Below are 23,848 nucleotides of genomic sequence, written 5' to 3'. Positions count from 1 at the left end.
CACACGCATGCGCGCACACACACACACACACACACACACACACACACACACAAGAAAAGAGTGTTTAGTGGTCCGTCACGGAAAACAAACGTCTAGAAACAAACAGACCTGCTTGGGAAACAGCACCTACTCAGTAAATGACCCTGCTCTTTAGGGTGACTCCAGAAGAACTCTTTAATTGCATAACCGAATAAAATGTCTCCTACAACTTACAAACTGCGTTCCTTAAATTCACCTCGCAGCTAAGACTACAGCAAGGCTGTTGGTGCAGAGTGATGACTGTGGACCTTACTCTTAGGTTGAGGAGAACCGATTTCCAGAGCCGATCACTCGAAAAGATGTACTTTTGAACTTATGTTCTTAGGTGCTTTTATTCTACTGGCATGTCTTCACCCGTCAGTCTCAGCTGCTCTGTAGGCCACGCTGCTCCCTGTCTCTAGTCCATTTAGAAAAATCCCCAAGTGCCTGTTACTGCCACGCCTGGGGCCAGTGATGGAGGCAGGCGTGGTTTCACTTCGAGATTTTTCTACAGAACCGCTGTGGGAGTTCAGCCAAAAATAAAACCTGGACGTACCACAGAAATAACCGTAGGCCAGGAAGGTGCAGCCATCAGTAAATTATGCTCACACCCTGTGACCAGGCATGAATGGCTGGTGTCCAAAAGGAAAGAACAGTTTTGAAACCGTGACTTTCTGGAGGGTCTCAAATATTTTCCCAAAGTAACAAACGAGGCATGGATTCAGAATTGCTCTAAATAAAGCCAAGTGACTCATGTGAGTCTTGGAAATGAATCCCTACGTGTGGCAGAAAGACGACTCGTGGTGTGGGGGGAGAGCCCCTCTCATCCTCTTCCCCACAAGCACACTGTGTTCAAAGCCACTCTCCGTTCATTCTCTCGTGGACAAGCTCCTTATAACTGCAGCCGTCCTCACCCTGGAATTCATAAAGTCAAGTGACCTCACTGGAAGAGCAGGGGGTAGGATGAAGCTTCTTGGACCAGCTTGCCTCGTGAGCCTTTGGACAGAAAAAGGGCATCCTTTTAATCTGAAAACTATTAAATTCAAAATAGAATGAATGCCTCCAATGTTTACATATTGGAGAAAAGTTAAGAGAAAATAAACACTGATGTTCATGAATATTCAAAATGGCTCTTCCAGATACTCAACATTACAAGCACAGGAGCGTTTGAGAGCTTAAGGTTCTACTGAGCGTTACCAAGAATATTAGTAATCTTCCTTTCCGAAGAGATTACAACAACACTTTAAAGTTACAAGAATGACTCACTGCTCTGCACCGGAGAGTTTGTGTAAGAGCTGCGGGGGCAAGAAACGACCCTGGGTGAGTTACACAGAGGGCCTCTGAAAGCTAGCGGCTGACCGGGGCGCACATGACTGTCTCTGAGGCTTAAGAGGTCTTCGCTTGGAGCAGGCAGTTATGGAAGTGGGTCTCCCCTCTGTGTGCTCACAGGCAGAGAGGAGGACACACCGGAGTCAAGCGGGACTTCCCAGGGGCCCGACCATGGTCCTGAGCCTGTGGAAAAGTGCCTGGTTGACTCTGCAAACCAAGAAATGGGGACGCCAGAATGGGCCTGCTGGCTATCCCTATCAGCTCCCTGCCAGGACCACAGCTTAAAATAGTCCGGCCGCATTTTTTTCTGTGGCTCAACCTATCCCCATGAGGGCCTCAGCACAGTCGAGCTGAAGCCCTGAACAGGCAGTGGGTCACATGTGCCTGGCCTCACGGAGCCTCCCATGCTGACAGGACAGCACCCCAAATGCCCTGCCCCTGTCTGAACCCTCACAGTACATTCCACCCCAGATGCATCCCAAATAGGAATTTCTAATTTGTAAAGTACTTTCACGTAATAATAAACTATATTATGTACATGATAAGACATGCTTAAACTAGAAATTTTCAAAGAATAAGAAAAATAACAGATCTTCAAATACTATAGTCTGCTGACCCTGCTTTAGGCCACGGAGTCCCTCCGTCTGCTTCTGGACTAGGACGTTCCAGGTGGCCCAGCTCACAGTGTGGTAATTCCTAGATCAGGGTACTTTGGGGTCTGAGAGTCAGCCCTGGGCTGTTCTCCAATTAGCTACCGATGGAGCTGAAAGAAATTAAATATGGCTGGGCTTGGGAGTGGGTAAGACTTGGAAGCAAGTGAGACACTGCTACCTGTGTGAGAGATGACAGCAGCCTCATCTAGGAGAGAAAAGGTGGCTGCTGGCTAGTGTGAATGGACGTGTGCTGTACGTGTAAACACACAACGGATTTCTAAGGCTTGGGACAAAAAGGGAGAATGTAACACACTTCATTAATATTTAAAAACTACTACTTACGTGTAGAAATGACAATATTTTGGCCATACTGGATTGAAAATACATTACTGAGATTAATTTTGACTACTTCTTTTTACTTTTGTAATGTGACTACTAGGACGATTTAAGTTACATATATGGCTCACATTATATTCCTACTGGCCGGGTCTAAATGACAGTTTTACACGCAAATTACAGAACTGAGTATTACTGACAACACAGACTTTATTTTTCAAACCTAAAGATGACCAGATCGGGGGCAGAAATGACCAGACGTTAAATGAACTGAACACAGGTGCTGCACTGCTGGGCTGAGGGCGGGGCGGCTGGTGGTGATGAGGGTGGTCCTGTCCTGTCCACGTAACTGGAAAGAAGGGCAAGTCCTCCACTGGGGACCTGTGGTTTTGCCATGCTGTGCAAATATTAAAAACACACAGCTGCCAATCGACAAGCTACCTCCGTCCGGTGTGCAGCGAAGTGGGGGAGGGAGGGCAGGCCCGCTGCCCATTCCAAGGCTGCCGGTCCCGGGTGACGGGAGCGGCACTGCGGGCCCAGCGAACACGTTTCCGAGGCTAATCTAGGTTCTCTTCACGTGGAGACGACAGAAGCGGGAGGGCAGGGCTGTAAATCCAGTCGTATTGGGGATAATTTTATGCTTACACAGGGGCTTTTGGTTACTGTGTTTGATTTTTTTTAAAAAATGAGATATAATTCACATGTTACAAAATTTAGCGGTAGCCACGGTAGAATCTTATAAATTTTTATTTTAGGCTAATGTTCTTTCCATCTTTGCATCTATCTTTCTACCTTTGCCATCTTCCTGTATATTATTTTTTAATGCCTAGAATAATCCCCAAACTCAGTATCATCAAAGCTAATAAGGTCGGTAGGAATAATTTTTTTAAGTAAAAAATTGAGAGTAAATGAGGGCAGTATCCCTCACTGTATGTGAAGAACCCCCAAGAAGCTAGAGCTGTCTCCAAAGAAGAGAAACTTGTGCACTGAAAAATATTCTGGAGGGCACTACAGAATTCTAGAAATCAAAGTTTGTGCATTGGAATTTAGACTCTTTACTCATCATAACAAACTTCTCTAATTATATTGTCTTAACTGCAAGAAGCAAAGACTCGAAGGCCATACTAACTGGAAGGTGACTAAGAAAACAGGAATAGGTAGAAATAGGGCTTAATCTGTACACCCAACGTTCTTGATACCCTCATCAGTAACTGGAAATTAACTTGAGTGATTTTTTTTTTTACTCATTAACTTTTCAACCTGGTGCAAAGGTTTTCCATCCAAAGTAACTTGAGGCCGAGCTACCTGAATTTCAGTGGTGATACGACAGAGCTATCCTACTCACAACTTCCGTGGCGCCACTCTCAGGGAAGGTGAACTCTGTGAAGTTCAATTTCTATCTCCCTTTGCCCACGCTTTTTCCGAGGCAGTGGTTCTCGGTGACCTGAAACTCAGGCCACTGGGCCTGCCCTTTTCAACTGCCACCCGCAAACAAAGCGAACCAGCTCATTACACCGACTGCTGGACGAAACGGGGGCGCCCTGGGTGAAGCCAGAGGACCTGTACTGCCCTCGAAAGGCCGAGAGCAGCCAGGGTGGGTGAGGGTGGAGAGAAACCAGTGTCCTCGTTTACTGCTGATGGGACTGGGAGACGGCAATATCACACCTTAAAACGCAGACCCTCTGACCCAGTGATCCTACGCCTCATTGCTTATTGTCTCCGCCAAGGCTGGGCATTAGCAGGGAGTCACTGGCTGCAGGTTACGAGGCATGAGTCTGGCGTTAGCTATACGATGCGGGGAAATAAGGAAGTGCGTTTGCCATAAGATCTGTCATGTTTGGTAGGAATATTCCAAGCTGACTAGTAAGACAGACGCAGGGAAGAAAGACCGACATTCCTACCTCCTTCTCCAGGATATCACAAGCCAAGTGGATGCGGGACACGTCTACTCGATGGGGCTCGGATTTTAACTTCTTGGAACGCAGACTCCACAGTTTTATACAGGAGTTGTCAAAGCCGGCGGCGAGCAGCTTGCTGTCCGGGGAGACCTCCGCCGTGTTCAGCAGCTGCTCCGTGTTGTAGAAGGCGTAGAAGCAGATGGTGGTGAGAGAGGGGGGGCCGTCCTTGACACGCTTAATGCTCTCCTGCAGGACCTCCAGCGCGGCCTCGTTCTGCAGGATGGGCGCGGGCACGTCGGCAGGCTCCAGGCCGCCGCCCTCGCCCCGGGAGGGGCCGCCGCTGGCGTAGAGCTGGTAGTCCGTCCTCTTGGCGGGCTGCACGTCCAGGTGGATGTGCCAGGTGAGGACCCTGCACAGCGCGGTGTTGTTGTCACTCTGGAGGTAGCGGAGAAGGTAGTTGTAGCTGTCTTCCTGCAGGCGCACCACGTACTTGTTGTCCAGGAAGGCCCGCAGCCGGAAGTTAGACAGGATGTCCTGGATGGTCTGGGTGGTCTGCAGCTGCTCGATGACGTCCTTCTGGCTGGCATTCTGCAGGAACATTCCATGGAAGCGGCTGTAAAAGCTTTCCACTGTGCTCTTGGGACTGTTCTGGACCAGGTTGAGGTGGAGGTAGACAAAGAGAGGGTAGAGGAGAGGCATCACTTCGTGGCTGTGCTGGGATTCAGAATCTGTAATGAAAGAGAAGCAGGGCCTTTACAGTCAGCAGAGTCTCCTGGGGAGCCCGCCATCACATGGCCTCTTCTAGCCAGGACCCTACTTTCTGAGGCTATGGATAGAAGTATAAGCCCAACACAGAATTCTGGACACTCAAAGTCCAAGCCGGGACCGAGGAAGGAAGAGCACGGACCCTGAAGGCCAGGAAACCTGGCCCGAAGTCAGCCGCAAACCCAGAATTCGACGCCCAGAGGTTAAGCGACGTGCCTGTTCTCACATGCATTCAGCAGCTCGTACCTGAGTCTTCAAGGCTTAGTATTTTCCCCAGCACATTAGTGCTGCTCCAGCTGGGACCTGAGACCTTGGAGAGACCTCAGATGCATTCTCGGGACACTTGAGTTCTTCACAGAAACTTTAACTTGATAATTTAAAAAACAGTGAACACAGGTAAATTCAGAATTCTCTGGATGGCCTTTAGCAAGTAAGTACTAACGTACAGTTTTAGTGCTCTGTTTTGTTCTGTGATTCCTTTTGGCCCCATCCCCTGCAGTAACATCAAGTTCTTATTTTAGTGGGTCCAATAACATGTCTAGCTCCCCTGGCTGGTGTGTCTCAACGCCAACATGACATCGTTCATCTGTAATTGTCCCACATCTGTCAGTGTACTCATTTTGATTTTGTTGGTTAAAAAGTACAACTTCTCTTTTGCAGTGATAATTTACAAGTGCAACACTTTCATGTCAAGACTAAATCATTTACTAATCTGAGACTTTAACACCATGGAAGTACATGACAAAGAATGTTCAAAAAAGTGTACAGCTTTGTCACGGCCAATGAGAAAAGCACAGAAGTGTGTGTGGCACCTAAGTGAGGGAGGGCAGAGAGAGCTGTGACGGAGCGAAGGTTCCACAGCCATCTGGACGGAGTGGCCAGCGAGTGGTCAGCGAGCAGGGCCATTGCAGGCACCAGCACCTCAGGGAAGCTGAGTGACACCAGCCCTAGGCCCGTTAGAGTAGCGAGTTATGACTGGCAAAATCCATCTGTTACTTTCACTTGCTGTTAATTTGAAGTTTATTTTTGTGGTTTTGCTTGTACTTCATATGTAAATGAGTTTAGCTTTTATACAAAATAAAGTACGCATAAAGGTTTCATGTGTAATGTCTGTACATACCTAAGTAATTAATATAAAAATGTTTTAAGTCAGCTCTTAGCACTTCTGCTAGCATTTTCTTTCTTTCTTTTTTTTCCTGAAAAGGAATCCACACCTGGCTCAAGATTCAGGAACACTGCGTTAGGGAATCTTATCTCCCTAACTGGAAGGGAGATGATCCCTGCACGCTATCACTGCTTGATGCTCTATTTCACCTCATCACAGGTGAATTAATTGCATAGTAGGTGCATTTGAGGATCAACGTGCCCCCACTCAGATGCATTCTTAGAAGATGGACTTCAATTGCAGTGATCCCGCTGAGCTGAAGTTCGGGCTCCTGCCTCTGTACCAACAGGCACAGGGAGCTCTGGTGCTGGCTGTGGTGAGTGACCCTGAATGCTGAGGGGAAACTGACCTATGCCCCACAGGGAGCCGAGGACAGTGTGTCTGGGACACAGGAGGTCACTTAGGGCGTCTCTTAGTATTACCGTCCCCGAGGTTAAGGTGAGTGGAAATACGCAACAATCCAATCCAGGCAGGACTGGTAGTGGCCCAGGCCCTTCAGGAACGAAGGTTTGCATCATCCCACCAGGGAAAGAACCAGGACCAGCTGAGGCGATAACTGAAGGCAAAGGGAATACAGAATAGGCGGCAGAGGAAGGTAAAGACCAGCTATGACCACGTGACCAGTGACAGAACCCAGGACTGTACCTGTCACGAGTATTCCTCCTTATTTTGTTATGAACATGTTTGTGTGTGTGTATATCTATACATAAGCAAGTATCTTTGTTTTCTTTCCTTTCTTATCCCCTTACCATGGAACATAAGTTATACTGACTTTGTATCATAGTATTTATTCTTTTTTTTTTTGGCCGTGCCGTGTAGCATGTGGGATTTTAGTTCCCCGACCAGTGATCGAACCCCGGCCCCCTGCAGTGGAAACGTGGAATCCTAACCACTGGACCACCAGGGAATTTCCTATATCATAGGGTTTAAGTATTGTTAACTTTACGTCACAGTATTTAAATTATGGGATCTCAAGGAGAAGAGTAAACATCACCTGTGGACTTTGCTTCCTCTTCTGAGGAAGGCATTAGGGCATTTTTGGTTGTACTTGGGATAGCTGTACCATGTTAAGTAGAATTATGACCTTGTTAATCACCTTTATTTGCAGGTTAATTATGGTTTAAGGAGATGGGTAAGGGTGCCATCACAAGTCCATAGGCGGTGGACTTGTGACGGTTAATTTTATGTGTCAACTTGGCTGGGCCACAGTGCCCAGAAACTTGTTCACACATTATTCTAGATATTTCTGTGAAGGCATTTTTTTAGATGAGATGAACATTTAAATCAGTAGACTAAGTACAGTGGATTACCCTCCACATGTGGGCCTCGTCTAATGAGTTGAAGGCCTTAGGAGAACAAAGACTGACCTCCCTTGTGGGGAGAAGGAATCGGCCAGCAGGCGGCCTCCGGACATGAACTGCAGCGCTCTTGGGTCCCAGCCTGCGGGTCTGCCCCACAGATTTTGGACTCGTCAGTCTCCACAATCACGTGAGCCAATTCCTTAAGATAAATCTCTCTATACATACACATTTTGTTGGTTCTGTTTCTCTGGAGAACCCTAATACAGATTTCAGTATTTCTTTAAATACTGTAATTCTTCAGAAGACCTCTGGAGTATTTCTTTCCCAAAATACTAATTAAAACAAACAAAAAGATTCAACTCTTACCAATTAGACTTCCAATATATTCTATTGGGATGAAGGGCTGTTTTCAACTCCTTACAATCTTAGTTTCAGGCTTATTTTCGAAAACGAGAGGCATTTTAATTTACTAAGTTCAGGATTAAAAAAAACTAGCCATCTAGAAATAGGGATGCAGTACTTTAAAACTTACTGAAATTCACTGTTGTTTCAGCTCATAGTTTCAAAGCTGCTTAATTGTTCTTTCTTGTCTGAAGAGAACAGTATATTAGGAATAAAAGTTCCAATCAACATATTCTATATGTGGAACAAGGTGAGACTAACATTAAGTCTTAACTCAATTTTAATCTTGTTCCCTTGAAATCATAACATACACCTTATATTTTACTGAAAGGACACTAAGTTAAACAAACACTGAGCTTGTTGGTCCTCATTCCCCGGCCCTTCTCCGCAGGGCTGGGCCCACCGACCGCACACCGTCCTTAGCTCTGAAACAGCACCAGCTGGCCTGCCCCTTCATGTCCCTGCCTGGGGGCTCCTCTTCCTCACTTTGAGGAACTAACACTGCACGTGTGCCTCCCACGAGCGGGGCACTTACACCCACATTGTGTCTAGGAGCCAACAGCTGTGCCCAGATTCAGATCCAGAGGGACCGACCCCATAGTCTGTGCTCTTCCCACTACACGTCCTGTAGGAAAGGCCCTGGAGCAACAGGCGAGCTCACGGGAGCTCGCAGCCCCACAGCTTCCGGAGGAGAAATACTGGAGGGAGCTACAGCCTTAGAACCTCTTACCCTCCTCTATTATCTCCTGTGAGAGTTACCACCTCCTAGACTTTACTTTGTACCTCCCTGGGGCTGATGCTGAGTTCTGTATCACAGTCTGTATCTTCTGTGTTACGCAGCAGGATGCTATCATCATAACAATGTAAAAAATAAAACCTGACTTATTTCTGTTCAATATACCCCGCCCCCCCACCCCCCGCAAAGAGCCTGAGGCATACTCAGCTCTTCTCCCTCCTTTACTCCTTAGCCCTGGAGATCCTACCCTGACAATGGAACTATGAACTGAAGACCCCACTTTCGGCATCCACAGCCCTGTCTCACTCCTCAGGGACCACAGTGGACTCAGGCTGGCCTCCCATCGCCCCTCTCACCAACACTCTCGTCCACTGCTTCCACACCCACATTCACGCCCGGGCTTGTCTCCATCACGCAGGATGAGGGTCACACTTCTACCCCTGTGGTCAGATCTTGCCTCCATTTTGTCTGTCTCTATCTCCAATCTGAAAGCTCATTTTCTTTTTCCTTTTCTTTAAAAAAAAATTTTTTTTTATTGGAGTATAGTTAACTTACCGTGTTGTGTTAGTTTCTGCTGTACAGCAAAGTGAGTCAGCTATACACATACATCTATCCACTCTGTTTTAGAGTCTTTTCCCATATAGGTCATTACAGAGTACTGAGTAGAGTTCACTGTGCTGTACAGTAGGTCCTTATTAGTTACCTATTTTGCGTATAGTAGTGTGTATATGTCAATCCCAATCTCCCAATTTATCCCTCCCCAAAAGCCCATTTTCAACAAAGCTGGTTCCTTCGCTGTTCCTGAAAAAATAATCACCGTCTCTGCCCCTTTGGTCACGCCTTCGCACGTAGGCCGGATCCTCCTACTCTGGCACAGGTGCCCGACATGCAAGTGCTAATGTCGACCCTACCCGCCTCAGGAAGGCCGCCTCTGACCACCCCACGCCAGCCCCTCCCTTCACTCCAAATGCAGCTCCCACGAACACCCAGCGACTGGCTCCGTCTTGGCCTATGAGAACACTCCCCCAGTCACATCTCATGCAAAACTGTGACTTTTAGCCCCCTTATGTTAGGGTTAACTTTCAGTTCAGATTAATGACTACATGGTATACTTCATCTTGGTGCTCAGGAAATAACTATTCATTCGATTTGGTTGACTGCTCTTCAGAGCCCTGAAGGTGGAGAAAAATGTTCCAGGAAAAGCAGTCTGTGAGGAAAGACACGTATACTCACCCCCTCAAAATAACCTGTGACCAAGGATTAAAGAATTAAATTACAGACAAGGTAACAGACAGCTTTCTCAGTTCTGAAACAAGACGAGAAATTGCGTAGGAGAAGGCTGATGGAGACTATTACAGTGACAGATTCGGAGCTTCCGCGCTGCCTGGCTCCCTCATCAGAGGGCGGGCCCCCATCAATACACTCTCCTGCAATACCTAGCCCAGGACAGTCAGAGCCCCACGTAGGTACAGGCTGAATGAATGAAAGAGAAGGGCCAAAAGACGCCAGGCACTTCTTTCTAAACCAGCTTCCTCACCGCTAGATTGATGAGACAAGTCTCTCAGGGAGAAATCATAACCGTATTTTAAAAACCGAGTCAAATAACTTTCTAAAAACTGATTTTAAAAAATTTAAAAATTGCTTAAAGCCTCAAAAACCAATGCCAATAATGAAAAATAACTTGATTATCTCCAAGTTCTTGCTTACTTCTGAATGAAATCCTTCTTATAAATCCAGTTTTTCTTTTTTTATCTCTAGTGGACATGGAAAGCAGCTGACCACTGTTCTGAGACATTTAACATTTATATGATATGAGGATCTTCATGGAGTTTCTTTCCAGTTTAAACATAATAGACTCTTTTTATTAGACCCTTAATCTTCGCAATTTTTTCATTTTTGTAACAATTTAACAGAATGAATCCCATCACACAACAACTGTGAGACTGATAAGATGACCCTCTTTAGGGTTTTATTTTATAATCTTTATTTCCTGTAACATTTTGGTCATTTTGCCCAACTACAGAATACAGGAAATGTGGATTCTTTCCTTTAAAATACTAACCATTATAAGGGTGAAGTAAAATTAGGACAACTCTAAGTGTGCAAAATTAGGTATATTATTTTGGTTTATATATTGATCACTTACTATGCCTCTTTACCATTAAAAATTATTAACCTGAGGGTTGTTCAAATAAGGAAAAAAAAATAAAACAACTTCAAAGTATTTTAACTATAACTTTCTACTAACCAATACATGCTAATTACTCTCCATCCTTTGAGGACAGAGAAAGTTTTGTATTTCTTGTACCTCAAGGTGTTTTGTATGAAGTACTCAACAAAAGACTTTGATTAATAACCAGAATCAACAAGGTCCCTCTTATTGTAATCATCTTTTCAACATTAAAATTATAATCAGTCATCTTAGGACTAGATGAAATCACTTGGTTTTGCCTTTGAATAGCCTTCTTCACTTCACATATGAGGAACTAAAGGCCCCAGAAAGGCTATATGACTACATTTTTTAGAGTGATTAATTTAAAGAGTCATACAGTGAATGAGAAAAACTCATCAGAACTCATATCTACTGATTCAGTGTGTCTGTGGCTATCACAGCACCCACAAACTGGTCTAAATTACAACTTCTAATTTTGTGGTGGTGCTGATTCATGAGGATTACTGTCTTGCATTTTTGGAAATAAGGGGAAAAGACCATTTTGAGATATACTGTTATCACTGGTAGTGATGTCAACGTCCATTTCACACCTGCTGCATTTAAGGAGGTTTCCCTACACGGCTGACTGAGCTTCTACTTATTCAACACAAGTCACAGTCTCTGTGTTGAAGGCCACGGACAAAACAGTGAGTAACGCACCCAGAGCCCTGCCCTTGCACACTTTAATCTCCTGATTTGACTCTCTTGGGACTTCCAATAGACCATAAGTGTGAATGCAAGGCCTGCGTTCAACCACCTTTGAATCCCTGGTGCCTAACACCAGAGCTGGAACATAGACGGTTCTGAGGGAAATTCGCAGCGCCCTTTTTTAACAAGAGAAGGGGGTCGTGCGGAGTACTTACCGGTGAGGAAATTCCGCAGCCGTCCGAACTGCACTTCATATTGCTGGGGCTCTGCCTGGCAAGGGGCCGCAGACACTATGTTGGCACAACCAGATTCCGATTGGACTAAGGAGGAAAAGATACATAAGATGGGGACGGCAAAGACAATCGCCAGCCCAAAACGTGGCAGGATGGATGGAAGGAGGCGCAGCAGTAGCACCTGACATCTCAGCCCATTTTCAAAGTACGTTGGGGCTTCTGGTTAAATATGACCGACATGTCTACCCCACCCCCTCCTGACACCCAGGGACGTGACAGCAGGGGAACGAAAGGTATAAAGCACAGGGTACACGAGCTGGACGAGAGAGGAGAGGCGCACAGGCTCACGAGAGACTCCTCTGGACACATCTGACCCCAGGACCTGACACTGTACCATCGTGTGCCTTGGGATGGGTCCGTCTTCGACCCCCCTGCTGGGCATTCAGTGGGCCCTTTCAATCCGGAAATTCACGTCTTGCAGTTCTGAGAAATTTTCTTGAATCATTTTGTTGCTTTCTCTCCTGTGTTCTCTTTCTGGGACGCCTACTATTTCGAGGTAAGTCTCCTGAACTGATCCTTTAATGTCTCCCAGATTCTACTTTTTGTCTTTCTGCTCTACTTTCTGGGAGGCTTCCTCAACTTTCAACCCTTCTAATGATTTTTCAGTTTAACTGTCATGTATTTATCTGAATGTTTTCTTCTCTTAAAATAGCAGTCTCTTCTTGTTTCAAGGCTATCAATGATGGTATTTTTGAAGTTTTTTCCTCTCTGCTGTTTGCTTCCTTCAAGTTGCTTCTCACTGTTTCCTTACATTTTTCATATGAAGCAGATGAGTTTCTTCCAGGATCTGACAGTCCCTAGTTATCTGAAAGCGAGGCACCACAGAGCTGATGAGAACCCTGGGCGTGCGCTTATCACCCAAGAGGACCTGGATGGGCAATTTCCCGCTGGCGATGTCCTCAGGTCCATTCTGTTGGGCAGGGCAGATTCACCAGGGGCGAGGCTTTTAATCACCTTCCTGGACAGCAGGTGCCTGGGTGCCAGTGTTCTCGGCAGCGAGAGGAGGAAGAAGGCTGGAGTCTCAATACTCAGGATGTAAACATGCGCTTCAGCGCCATTCTGTGAGTTCATGCTTTCTAGCAAGAAAAGCAAATCCTTCTACCCTTTCTGCTGGGGGGGGTGGGGGACCTCACGGCGGGGGAGAGGCGGCGGGGGACTGAGGAGCCATCTTCAACAACAATCCGGACGAACACTGACGCACGTGAGAAGGAGGAAGCAGGAATGTAGTTAATGCAGCAGGGCCGAGGAGCCACGACGGAGAACGTCGAGAGACGGGGAGACAGACGGGAAGAGAGTCAGCGTCCCCTCCGAGAACCCGGAGACACGCTGGAAGGCTGCACGCGCACGAACAGGCCCCCCTCCCGCTGCCCCGCCGTGAGGGAACCGTCTCGAGTCCCACAGTCACAAGTCCTCACGGGCGTCCTCCCCTTGCCATCCCGGTGACCACCCTTCAGCGCAGGCTGTCCTCACCTCTCACTGGATCACACTGCGGCCTTCTGACTAGCTCCCCTGGTGCCAGTCCGGGCCCTCCCCCGTCAACACAGCCACCACAGCCATCCTCCTAAGATCCACATTTGATAACTTGACACCCACCTCCAGCTTGCCCCCCGATAAGCTCCTAATGGTTCTTTGGAAACGCAGCTCATTCCTTCTACGATTTACTGACCCCTGACTATACGCTGGGAACCAGGAGACCTTCTGGGAAGCCCTTCTTGACCTGCCGGCCCACCTGAGAGCACCATCTTCTGTGTTCCTACGGAGGCTGAGCTCCCCTCACAGGACTCACTATGTCACGCCCGCCCACACGTGCTTGTCTGCCTGCCTCACCTCCTGACTGTAACAGAGCTCCTCAGGAGCCAGGATCAAGTCTTAGCTCTCTCGAGAACTTCTCAGCACCTGGCCACCAGCAGACCTTCACCACCATCTGCTGAACGCAGGTGTAAGTATTCAGATTACTCAATCAACAGAAAAACCTAGGACAAAATCTTACAATAATCGCATTTTAAAAGCTTCTCGCTTTTCCTGGTGGTTTTCCAGGAACACTGACTCTCCTAATACGCCATCGTACCTAAAAGAAGACAACGGAGAACACAAATTTAATAGTGCTTGCCCTATTGTCTATCAGCAACAGCACAGGTTCCAATGAACACAGGGCGGCAGGAGCTTATCAAAGGCAGTGACGGCGAGTTTAGAAGGAATTACTCCGGTCCTGTACACTGGCCATCCTACTAGAAACACTAAGGCTTTCATGAATCGATTCCAAGTTCATCGCCTGGCCCTGTCCTTGTCAGGGGAACCCAGCAGAGTCTGAAGGCAAGGGAGAGTGAGTGGGCCCGACACTGAAGGGAAGGAGGCTTCCCCTGAGGAGCTGGGCTGAGCTGGAGAAGGCACTGCAACCTTCAGCTTCCTACACCCGGCTCATAACCACCCTGAAAGCACGGCAGGAAACCACCCTTAAAGACGCTCATAACCACCCTGAAAGCACGGCACGAAAAATTTCTCCAAAGTTTTTCTAAAAAAGAATCCAAATCCAATTTCAAAACAAACAGCAAAAGCAAAAAGAAATGTTAAAAGTCTCAGGAACACGTATATGATGCCAACATTTCCACCCACTGATCCCAAAGGACTCATCCACCTGGAGAACCTGCCTTCCACGGGTGAGGCCCAGGTGAGAGGGGAGGGGACACGTGCACGAGGGGGACAGAGACCCTGGCCCTAGTTCACGGAAGGAGAAAGTCGCACACGACATCAGGTACAGCTCAAAGCCCCCGGGATCCTGCGGGAGGACGTGTTGGGAGGGGGGTTTTCAGAGAGGCACCTGGGCTGGACGCTGCCTCCGGGACGGGGGTGGGTGGGTGGTACCTGCGAGGCTGGTGGCCATCTCCTCGGCGCTCTGCGACAGCCGCAGGCCTTGCTTCAGCGGGCCGTCCGCGTCCCCGTACTGCCGGCGTTTGAGGTAGCAGGACACGGCCATCTGGATCTGCTCGGTGCGCACCCGTTTCATGACCTGCGGGGGAACCATAGGGACAGCCGGACGTCACGCGCGGGTAGAGGCCACGCGGCCAGTCTCCTGGCTGACTTGAGAGCCTTAAGACCAACCTCACCCTCTCTTCCACTTTATGTATTGTCCCAGTGACAACACGGCCAACTTCAATGATGGAAAACGGGAATAGCCTAGATAACAAAGCCCCACAGGACTTCCCTGGCGGTCCAGTGCTAACACTCCGCGCTTCCACTGTAGGGGGCACGGGGTCGATCGCTGGCTGGGGAACTAAGATCCCACATGCCTACGTGTTGCAAGGTGCGGTCCAAAAAAAAAAACCAGCTCCACAGATCCCCGGCAAACTCCATTTAGGACCATGATTTCAATCCACCCCGAGGAATTCCAGGGCCCCGTGTTCCCGGCTGCTCCTCGCTCAGGCAGAGGGGTCAGGGAGCAGGGAGCCAGCCAGAAGGCAGGCAGAAGGCAGCACGAAATCAGAGCCCTGAGACGTTCAGAAACCAGGTAAAGAGATGTCAGCAAGCGAGAAGTTAATAACGGGGAAAGGGAGAGCTATGATTTTCTTAGCAGTCAGGAAAAGGCTGCTGGCGCTGAGTCAAGGACTTGACCAGTGTGTCTTCATGTCAATCATACTGTTTACCTCTTTCACTCTTTATTTGTATCGTCAGGTACAGAAAAGCATCAAAATTGTAAGAGGGTATGTGTTATGTGTTAGAAAATGTCTCATGAATTCTTATACAGAAGGAAACGCACTCAACAGGGGTAAATAACTTCTGATAATTCAAGCTAAGTTGGGGGTTCCGCCTCCAAAAGGACTATTTTCCTTGACTGCTAAATTTATTATCAAGAATGACAGGAACCCCGATACTGCCATGGGCCTCAAACGCTCCTGTGCCTGGAGTGAAGAATACTGCAGTCCAGATGACCAGTGACAGCTGAATGAATTTTCTAGGTTCACTTCTGAGATGTAAAAAATATTTTCTTCTTCAGGATCAAAATATCGTGTCCGTTTTGGAACGCATGCAACATTATCCATACACACGTGATGGTCCCCACCAGGGTAACTTTCTCTAAATCAAGGACCTCTAATTTTTTGTGTATGGAAGATGTGTTTTTGATAATTTACTTGGATGTGTTTAAATTTTCAGTTTCAATTACATGCACTGGTCTTCTCCTTTGTGATTTCCTCCATTCGTTTTTAAGATTGAAAATTCCCCCCATTCCAAAAAACCTGTTATTTATTTTTTCTTTAAATATTAAAGAAAGTTCATCTGTATCTAATATTTATCCATTGCAATTTCTTTCAGTGTACAATATGTGGTGAATAACCAAACAACTATTTTACCCAGATACTGCAGCAAACAAGTTGTTCCAAAATCACCTGCAAATAAATAATCCTTCCAAACTGATTCATGGTAACTCTTTTAAAACACAATCTGAAGATCGACTTTTCAGTTGCCTAAAAGTCATACAACAGAGCAAACAGTGAAGGTTGGAGACATGCACACACAAAAACACATATATTTATATACAAATATAAAATGTTAAGACATCATGAATATATTATTTTAAACCAGGTGTAAAGAATGATTACATTATCTATGCATTTCATTTCTGGATTACCAAAGACAGTATCAAATATTTGTTAGAAAGGAGGGGCACTGGGTCTGAAAGGATTGAGATTCAGTGATACAATGAAACATAGTAATAAATTTCCTCATACTGAACCACCTTTCACTATGGAATTTGCCCCACTTGGTTATGGTGTGTTAGTCTTTCGCTGTATGACAACTCAGATTTTTTTTTTTTAATTTTTGGCTGCATTGGGTCTTCATTGCTGCACGCGGGCTTTCTCTAGTTGCGGTGAGCGGGGGTTATTCTTCGTTGAGGCAGGCGGGCTTTTCATTGCGGTGGCTTCTCTTGTTGCGGAGCATGGGCTCTAGGCACACGGGCTTCAGTAGTTGTGGCACGTGGCCTCAGTAGTTGTGGCTCGCGGGCTCTAGAGCGCAGGCTCAGTAGTTGTGGCTCGCGGGCTCTAGAGTGCAGGCTCAGTAGTTGTGGCTCGCGGGCTCTAGAGCGCAGGCTCAGTAGTTGTGGCACGTGGGCTTAGCTGCTCCGCGGCATCTGGGATCTTCCCGGACCAGGGCTCGAACCCGTGTCCCCTGCATTGGCAGGTGGATTCTTAGCCACTGCACCACCAGAGAAGTCCCCAGATTATTTTTTAATTAAGATTTTTTTTCTATTGCTCATACAAGAATTCTGAGACTTTGAGGGTGGGAATCACTGCTCTAAGTATTCATCTGTCCATTGATGAAGACAGATAATTGTTTCTTTGTGGTTACTAATAAGCATTCCTGTATCAGTTTGACTATTTCAGTGATTCTCTATGGTTTTCTAACCTGGTTACACATAAGAATCTCCTGCGAGTGTGTGTATAAATTATTTCAGCCTTGGAGATTCTGATTCAATGTTACATTTAGAGAAAAAAAATTTAAGTACACACAGAGACTGGGAGAGTACTTACTTACCCTTTGCCAGTCTGGACCCAAGTCCGAAGCAGTCAACCCACCAGGCTCCACTCCCCGCCCGCCCACCCCTGGCCCCGCCACCACACGACCCTACGCCGCTTGCTGAAGATGCTTTCAATCTAACTTCAAGCGTTCTTAGTCTCCAAACTCTTCCAAAGCAGCCAGATGCCTTGTATTTTGGCCGGGACTAAAACTTTTCCAGATTTCCTACTGCCCATCTCTTGTTGCCACGGGAGTGCACGCTTGTATCAATGTGTGTCCCTTAGTGTTTCAGATAAGACGGGAATAAGAGGTCACCTCTCTAACAGGAAAAAAAAAATGTGCACAGGAAAAGACATGGGAAAAGTGACACAGCAGACCGTGCAATGACAAGTGTCCCCAAGGCGGGACAATGTATATGCATGTCTGAAGAGGAGGGGAAAAGAGAGAGCGAACAGAAAGCAGTGAGAATGAACAATAGTAAAAAACTGGCCATATTGGGGATTACTAGAAACTAGCGGGTAAATACTGATTCTAATGAATTTGCCCAAATTAGCTGTCTGGAACAGCAGTTTCTGGCTCCAAACCACCATGTATGACAAGGACCTTCCCTGAGGGTGGGCCGTGAGCCAACTTCAGGGCCAAGAGTCTGAGGGGCAGGAACGCTGGCATTAGTCTCTTTTACAGCCACGCTCAACTGAAATACCAGAGACATTATCCAACTGACTGCCCTGGACTTGATTCCAGGGCACACATATTTCAAGTGAAATAAATAATAAATTAAAAGAGTTCTGCAGAGAAATCAGTCCTCCTCTCTTGACTGATTTCCACAGTACTAATACCCATAAATGGACACATGAATGGGAAAAAAAAAAAAAAAAAAAACCTCCTTAAAAACAGACCTGTCTTTTGAGAGACTCGGACATGAGACTAACACTGCAATTCCAAGTTACCTGTTTATCTTTTCCCATAATTATAAAATCTTTTAAATTTAAATCGAGTTTCAATCTAATTACATCTTTGTTAAAAATTTCAGGTTTTCCCTTAATTTTCAATTGACATAAAATATTTTATCTTTAAAGTTAAAAACAGATGATCACACACCTTTCTATTCATGTCACATTATTAGTAGTTCTGGAAATTAACATGAGGATTCCGACACAATATGTATCTATTTCTCATGCATTAATAGTTGCCTACTGTTTAATACTTTACCAAAGTTGCTATGGAAAAATCAGGACATGATAACCTTCCCGCCTTAAAGTAACAACTGTGCAGGAAGAACCACTCTCTTAACACTCTCTGCTGCAGCCTAACCCCACCCATTTATGTTCAAATGTGTATGGTTGGTGCAGGGGTGCTGAGAGAGACACCCCCAGCCCAGCACTTCACGGGCTAATAAGCGCTACCCAATTCCATGAGATGCCAATAGAGTACTATATGAACAGTGTGTCTCCCCCTGCCCCTCAGATATAAGGTGGCAGCTTTGAGGATGAATGAGTTCAAAACAAATCCAGGCAAACTCACCACCACTATCCTCAAATCAGTTCCCCAACTGAGTATACTGACAGCAGCTAGGTGTTTCTGTTGTTGTTGTTTTTTAATAGTGTGTTTTTTCCAATTACAAATTTATGCTTAAAAACAGATAAAAATTATTTTGTATTTTTTCTTAACTGAGAGGTCATGTAAAGTGCCTACTAGGTGCTCATATATCAGTTCTCTTCTCTTTCCTTGCAGTATTCTAAGTGCTTGTAAAATCCATCAAAAGGTCATTCTAAGTAGCACCTACAAACCTAATAAGCTTTTGCATTAATCACTGTGATAAAATGCTTGTGAAAATAAAAATCGTAGCTGAAAAATAAATGAACTCGGTTTCAGTCATCATGATATAATTTTTAAATTAGGTTGGCCTTTCATATTCAGGCTTTGCTCAGACACAGACTTAACATGAATACACTTGAACTAAAACCTGTGCTCTTTCCCATGGTGTCCTGAGAAGTAAATGGCACATGAACAGGGCTCACAGCTGGGGGCTCAGGATGCAATGTAGAATCTGGGGGTTTAGTTTGGGGAGGAGGGCTGCGGGTGGAGCAGAAATCATACAGCCAGGCAGAGGCCACTAGAACTTGATTAACATCAGCTGGGACCTCCATCAAGTCCCAGAAGTCTTTTCTTGTCAACTACTTCCTTTCCCTGCAGCTTCCTACCTGCAGCCACCCCCAAATCTGCTCCAGTCTCCTTACTCAGCCAGCCGACCCTGCTTCCTATGCCAGCGGGCTATTTACTAAGACTTGAGATTCCTCAACTCTTGTCAAATCTAAGTCACTTTTCCCCACTATCTTACATGGTTTCTAGGTTGCTGAACACGCCGCCTCCCCTGCAAGCGGGTCTCTGGCTCCCCTCTTCCATCCTTCACATTCCCTGCTGACACAAGACTCGCGCCGTCTCTAGTCAGATCACCTTCCTGAGCTCAAGTCTAAAAGACTTCTCTACCTGGACGCTGCAAACATCTGAAATTCGATGTGCTCAGATTCTCTTCCTTCCATACTTCTTCCTTCTCCTAGTTTTCCCAGCCAGCTTAATGGTGCCACCATCCACCAACAGAGAAAACCACAACAAAAACCACAAACAAAACCAACCAATCAAATGAAAACTAGTCACCTTAAGACGCTTTTCTCTATCTCCCTCCCCCTCACTTCTAAATGGCCATCAACTCTTTATTCTGAACAGGACTCTCTTGGAGCCATTGTGCTACCATATCCTCACTGCTGCGATTGGACAGCACAAATCACTTCTCACCTGGACTATTCCAATGTCCCCCTACTACTCTAGGCCAACCTCAAAAACCCTTTTGAATGCAGCCAGACAAAAAGACTGACTATGCTACTCCCATGCTTAAAATCATCCTCTGCACCCCATGCAGACTGCCCACTCCTGCCATCACCGTTCTTTAGTTCCCCCCAGATGGAGAGTTCCCTAGAACAGGGCTTTTATCTTTGAAATTCACATTAAAAATAAAGTGAGTGTCGTCTAGCTTCTGCTTGGAATTCTTGACGGTTTACTTTAGGCACATGATTTCTCTGGATTCTTATGAACCAAGAAAGCCACAAATATTTGATTCTTACTTCAAAACTATTTTAGTGCTCAGAAAAATTATTTCTATACAAAACCCTGTTAACATGGAAGAGCATGGCACAACTTACAGAACGGCTACCTACATGTACCGTGTCATAAAGAACACCTTTCACGCGTGCTCCATTTACAACCACTGCAGACAGAAGAAACAGGATGCTGTGCTCTCAGAATACAGGGGATATGGTTTCCTATGTTTATCATTCTCCCGGAAATGGAATTCAAGTGCAGCAAGTGAGGTTTTGGAGATGCTTTAATGACACTGGATCCTTTGTGTGTGTGTGTCTCACAGAGCAGAGGGGTCACTTTTTATTCTAGAGTAGTGCTGCCCATAGGACTTCCTGCAATGACGGAAATGTTCTAGGTCTGCACTGTTCAGTGTGGTAGCCACCAGCCACAAAGGGCTGTCTAGCAATTAAAATGTGGCTAACGCAGCTGAAGAATTGAATTTTTAATTTTCATTAAGTTAAATGTAAGCAACCACACATGGCCCGTGCTTTCTGTATTGGACAACACAGTTCCAGAGCATGGCATTACTTTGTGAAGCTAAAGCAGCAGCGCCTTGACTTAAAAATGGCAATGCACAAAGTCTTGCAAAACACTTCTGATTCCTAAATTGCCAAATCTCCAGAAATTAGTATTTTGTTAGTAAAAATGGAGCTACCTTTTTATTACTGTCAAACACTGTAAGGTTACTAAGATACATATACATTTACATACATCTTAACAGAAAGATATCTTATTTGACTGCTAAACAAAGATTTATAAATGGGAGTTTTCTATAGTGTTTTCTAAAACTTGCCAGTACACAACATTCTTGAAACCTTCTTAAAGTTAAAAAATGAGACGGGAAGAAGGAATTTTGTTTCAGTAGACAAACAGAGCAGCAGTTACTTTCTGTAAAACGTTCACATAAAAGGCAAGCTCGAACCTAAGACAACTTTACCCCTGCAATGAGAAAATTAAAAATGAAAAATTTTTGGTTAACTTAAACTAGAAAAAAAACCTTTACGACTGTAGATCAATTAGTCAAATGTCTGCTTATAATCTTTAATTTATTAACTTCCATGTATTTAAAAATATATAAGGCAACACATTAATTCATGAAACAATTTTACGCCAACTATTCGCTTACATCTTCAACATCAGCGTCTCTGTGGTCACTTAACCCACTCTGAATCATCAAATTCCATTTTCCAGAACACACACCACCTTCGCACCTACCAAATCATCTATGATACAGCACTTGATGCTCTCGCTGGAAATCTCAACGCAAGCCATCAATACCCATTCAGGTGGGCAGAACTTTTTAAACTTATCACTTACTGTTGATACATTGGTTGTATAAATATCCCAAACTAGCACTGACTGAGATTGTTTCAGTCCAATATGTATTTCCCAAATGGCATCTTGTTGTTGGAAAGAGTAATTACAGTGCCTGTAATAGGAGAGACTTAAACATGTGGTACCACCCTCTTTTCAGAGGGATACTTTGGGGGGAATCCTGCCTTGTAGTCAGGCATATACAGTACATCCTTGAAGATGCTTTTTAAGAGAGAAGGTTGCCTGGAATGATCTGGTTTCTTCATGCCTTCTCAAAGTGCTCTTTAGGCTTCCAGATTTGGATTAAAATGCCTGCCTCTGCTAAGCAGTCATTTACCTTTTGGAGTCACAGGCAGACACAAAACTGCCAGGACAAGTGGCTGGGCCTTCCCTACTTTTAATCCCACACCACTACAGGCACAATCTTTCCAAACAGCTAATCTGATGCCATCTGTGCTCAGCTTAAAAACTTTCTCCTTCCTTCACCAGTGTGGAGGATAAAAAAATCCAGTCTCCACTGTGTCACCTTGAGGTTACTCTTATCTGCCTTTGTTTACAAAACAGGTGGGTACCACAAGGCCTTCTCACCTTAGGGGCTTTGGTCAAGGCTCCTCCATTAACTGTAGGAACACCCCAAATGGCACTCCTAGCTGGTTTAGCTAACTCCCACTCATGCTTCACAGCCCAGCTTGGCCACTTCTTCCTCCCCAAAGCTTCCTTGAGCCTGATTCCTTCCACCCACCAAACCCAGGAACAAACCTCTATCACAGGAATCACCATACTATTTGTTTCCTACACCGCCACTACCAATACCTAGCACTTACTGAGTGTACATCACAGGTAAGATACTATTTTAAGTGCTTTACGTAGATTATCTCGTTTATGCCTCCCGAGAACCCTATAAGCTAGGGAACATTCTTCAGATAAGAAAGCTGAGGCTCAAAGAAGTCAGACAGGTGCCCAAGGGTCCACAGTGCCACCTGGCTGCATGGTCTGAGCTCTTACCCTTTCCGGTGTCTTGCGGCTCAAAGGCTTCTCTTGGGAAACACAACAGTGAAAGCTTACCAAATGCTTGTTGAGAGAGTGATCACAACAGTTACTACCTGAGAAGCTGTCTGTCACATGGAGAGGCCAGAAACGGCTTCTAGCACTGTCCACTGGGTAATGCTGGTTTAACAGAGCGCCCCTGGGGCTCCCTTCCAGCTAAAACGAATCATCAAATAAACAAAACAAACAAACAACAACCCTTTCTCCAGAGATGTCCTTCATATGTATTATGAAGGACGTCTGTTTGCGGAAGTAAAACCAAAAAACCAGTGACTGAATAGTTAAGAGGGGCCTTTATCTAGTTCCACAGTGATAGAACCAAACAAATTTCACAGATTCAGAGGGAGAAGCAACAAAACTATTCCAAAACACACGAATCTGCTTTACTGTTGATGAGACAAAACAAACCAAAAAAAATGGTCAAGGCAAGCCCACTTTTTGGTTTGCCAATTTAACACTGATTTTTAAGGCAGGAATGATTTATAATTGACAAAAATCAAAATTACATTTAACGCAACAAATGTAGCCCTACGAGGAACCTACAAAGTATTCTCTGCCAAGAAAAGAAATTGTAATAGCTGATAACTAGTACTTACAGAACACTTCCCATTTGTCAGGCATTTTCACATTCATTAATCCTTTTCTGGGTATCCTTTAAAAGGTCCAGTTTAAGTTATCAGTCATTACCCCATTTTACAGAAGAGGAAACAAAGGCGCCGAGAGGTTACAGATAGTTACATGGTTTCGACCTGAGGCCGATGTAGTCACCGAGCCCCCTCTGCTGCATGAAGCTTCTCCGAGTGTAAAGCTAGGGCCCCAAACTCCTCTTCCTACTCCCACCCTCAAGCAGAGCTGGGACCCAGACCGGGGCGGCCACCGTGTCCGCCCTACCCCGCAGCGCTAGGTCACCTAAGAGTAGACGGCCCCCGCCCGCGCGCCCCTCCCAGCGCAGCCCCGATTCCTGCTAGCCGGGTCTCCCTTCCTAGACCTCCACCTGCAAGGTCAGAGGTCAGCGCTTCCAGCCTGCCGCCGCGGGGCACGGGCCCAGGGCGCTCTCACCGCTGTCGGGAGGGCAGCACTTC

At 45.8% G+C, this 23,848-nt stretch overlaps 1 protein-coding gene across 9 annotated transcripts in view; it reads right to left on the bottom strand.

The window, feature by feature from the left end:
• TAF5L (TATA-box binding protein associated factor 5 like) overlaps positions 1-23,848 on the bottom strand; it is a gene marked incomplete at its 5' end in the record, with an annotated part of 32,090 nt that overhangs the window by 7,183 nt on the left and 1,059 nt on the right. For 2 of the 9 annotated variants that reach the window (XM_082424016.1, XM_082424010.1), the window contains 4 exons: positions 4,238-4,962; positions 11,679-11,783; positions 14,619-14,763; positions 16,103-16,216. In XM_082424016.1, coding sequence (XP_082280142.1) covers positions 4,238-4,962; positions 11,679-11,783; positions 14,619-14,763; positions 16,103-16,216 — 1,089 coding nt within the window. The other 7 variants (XM_082424012.1, XM_082424011.1, XR_014253215.1 and 4 more) reach the window with 6 other exon arrangements.

Source organism: Balaenoptera physalus (genome assembly GCF_965194825.1).
Source record: "Balaenoptera physalus genome assembly, chromosome: 14".
Classification (NCBI taxonomy): Eukaryota; Metazoa; Chordata; class Mammalia; order Artiodactyla; family Balaenopteridae; genus Balaenoptera; species Balaenoptera physalus.
The sequence above is the reverse complement of the archived record's forward strand: the minus strand, read 5'-3'. Positions and strand labels throughout refer to the sequence as shown.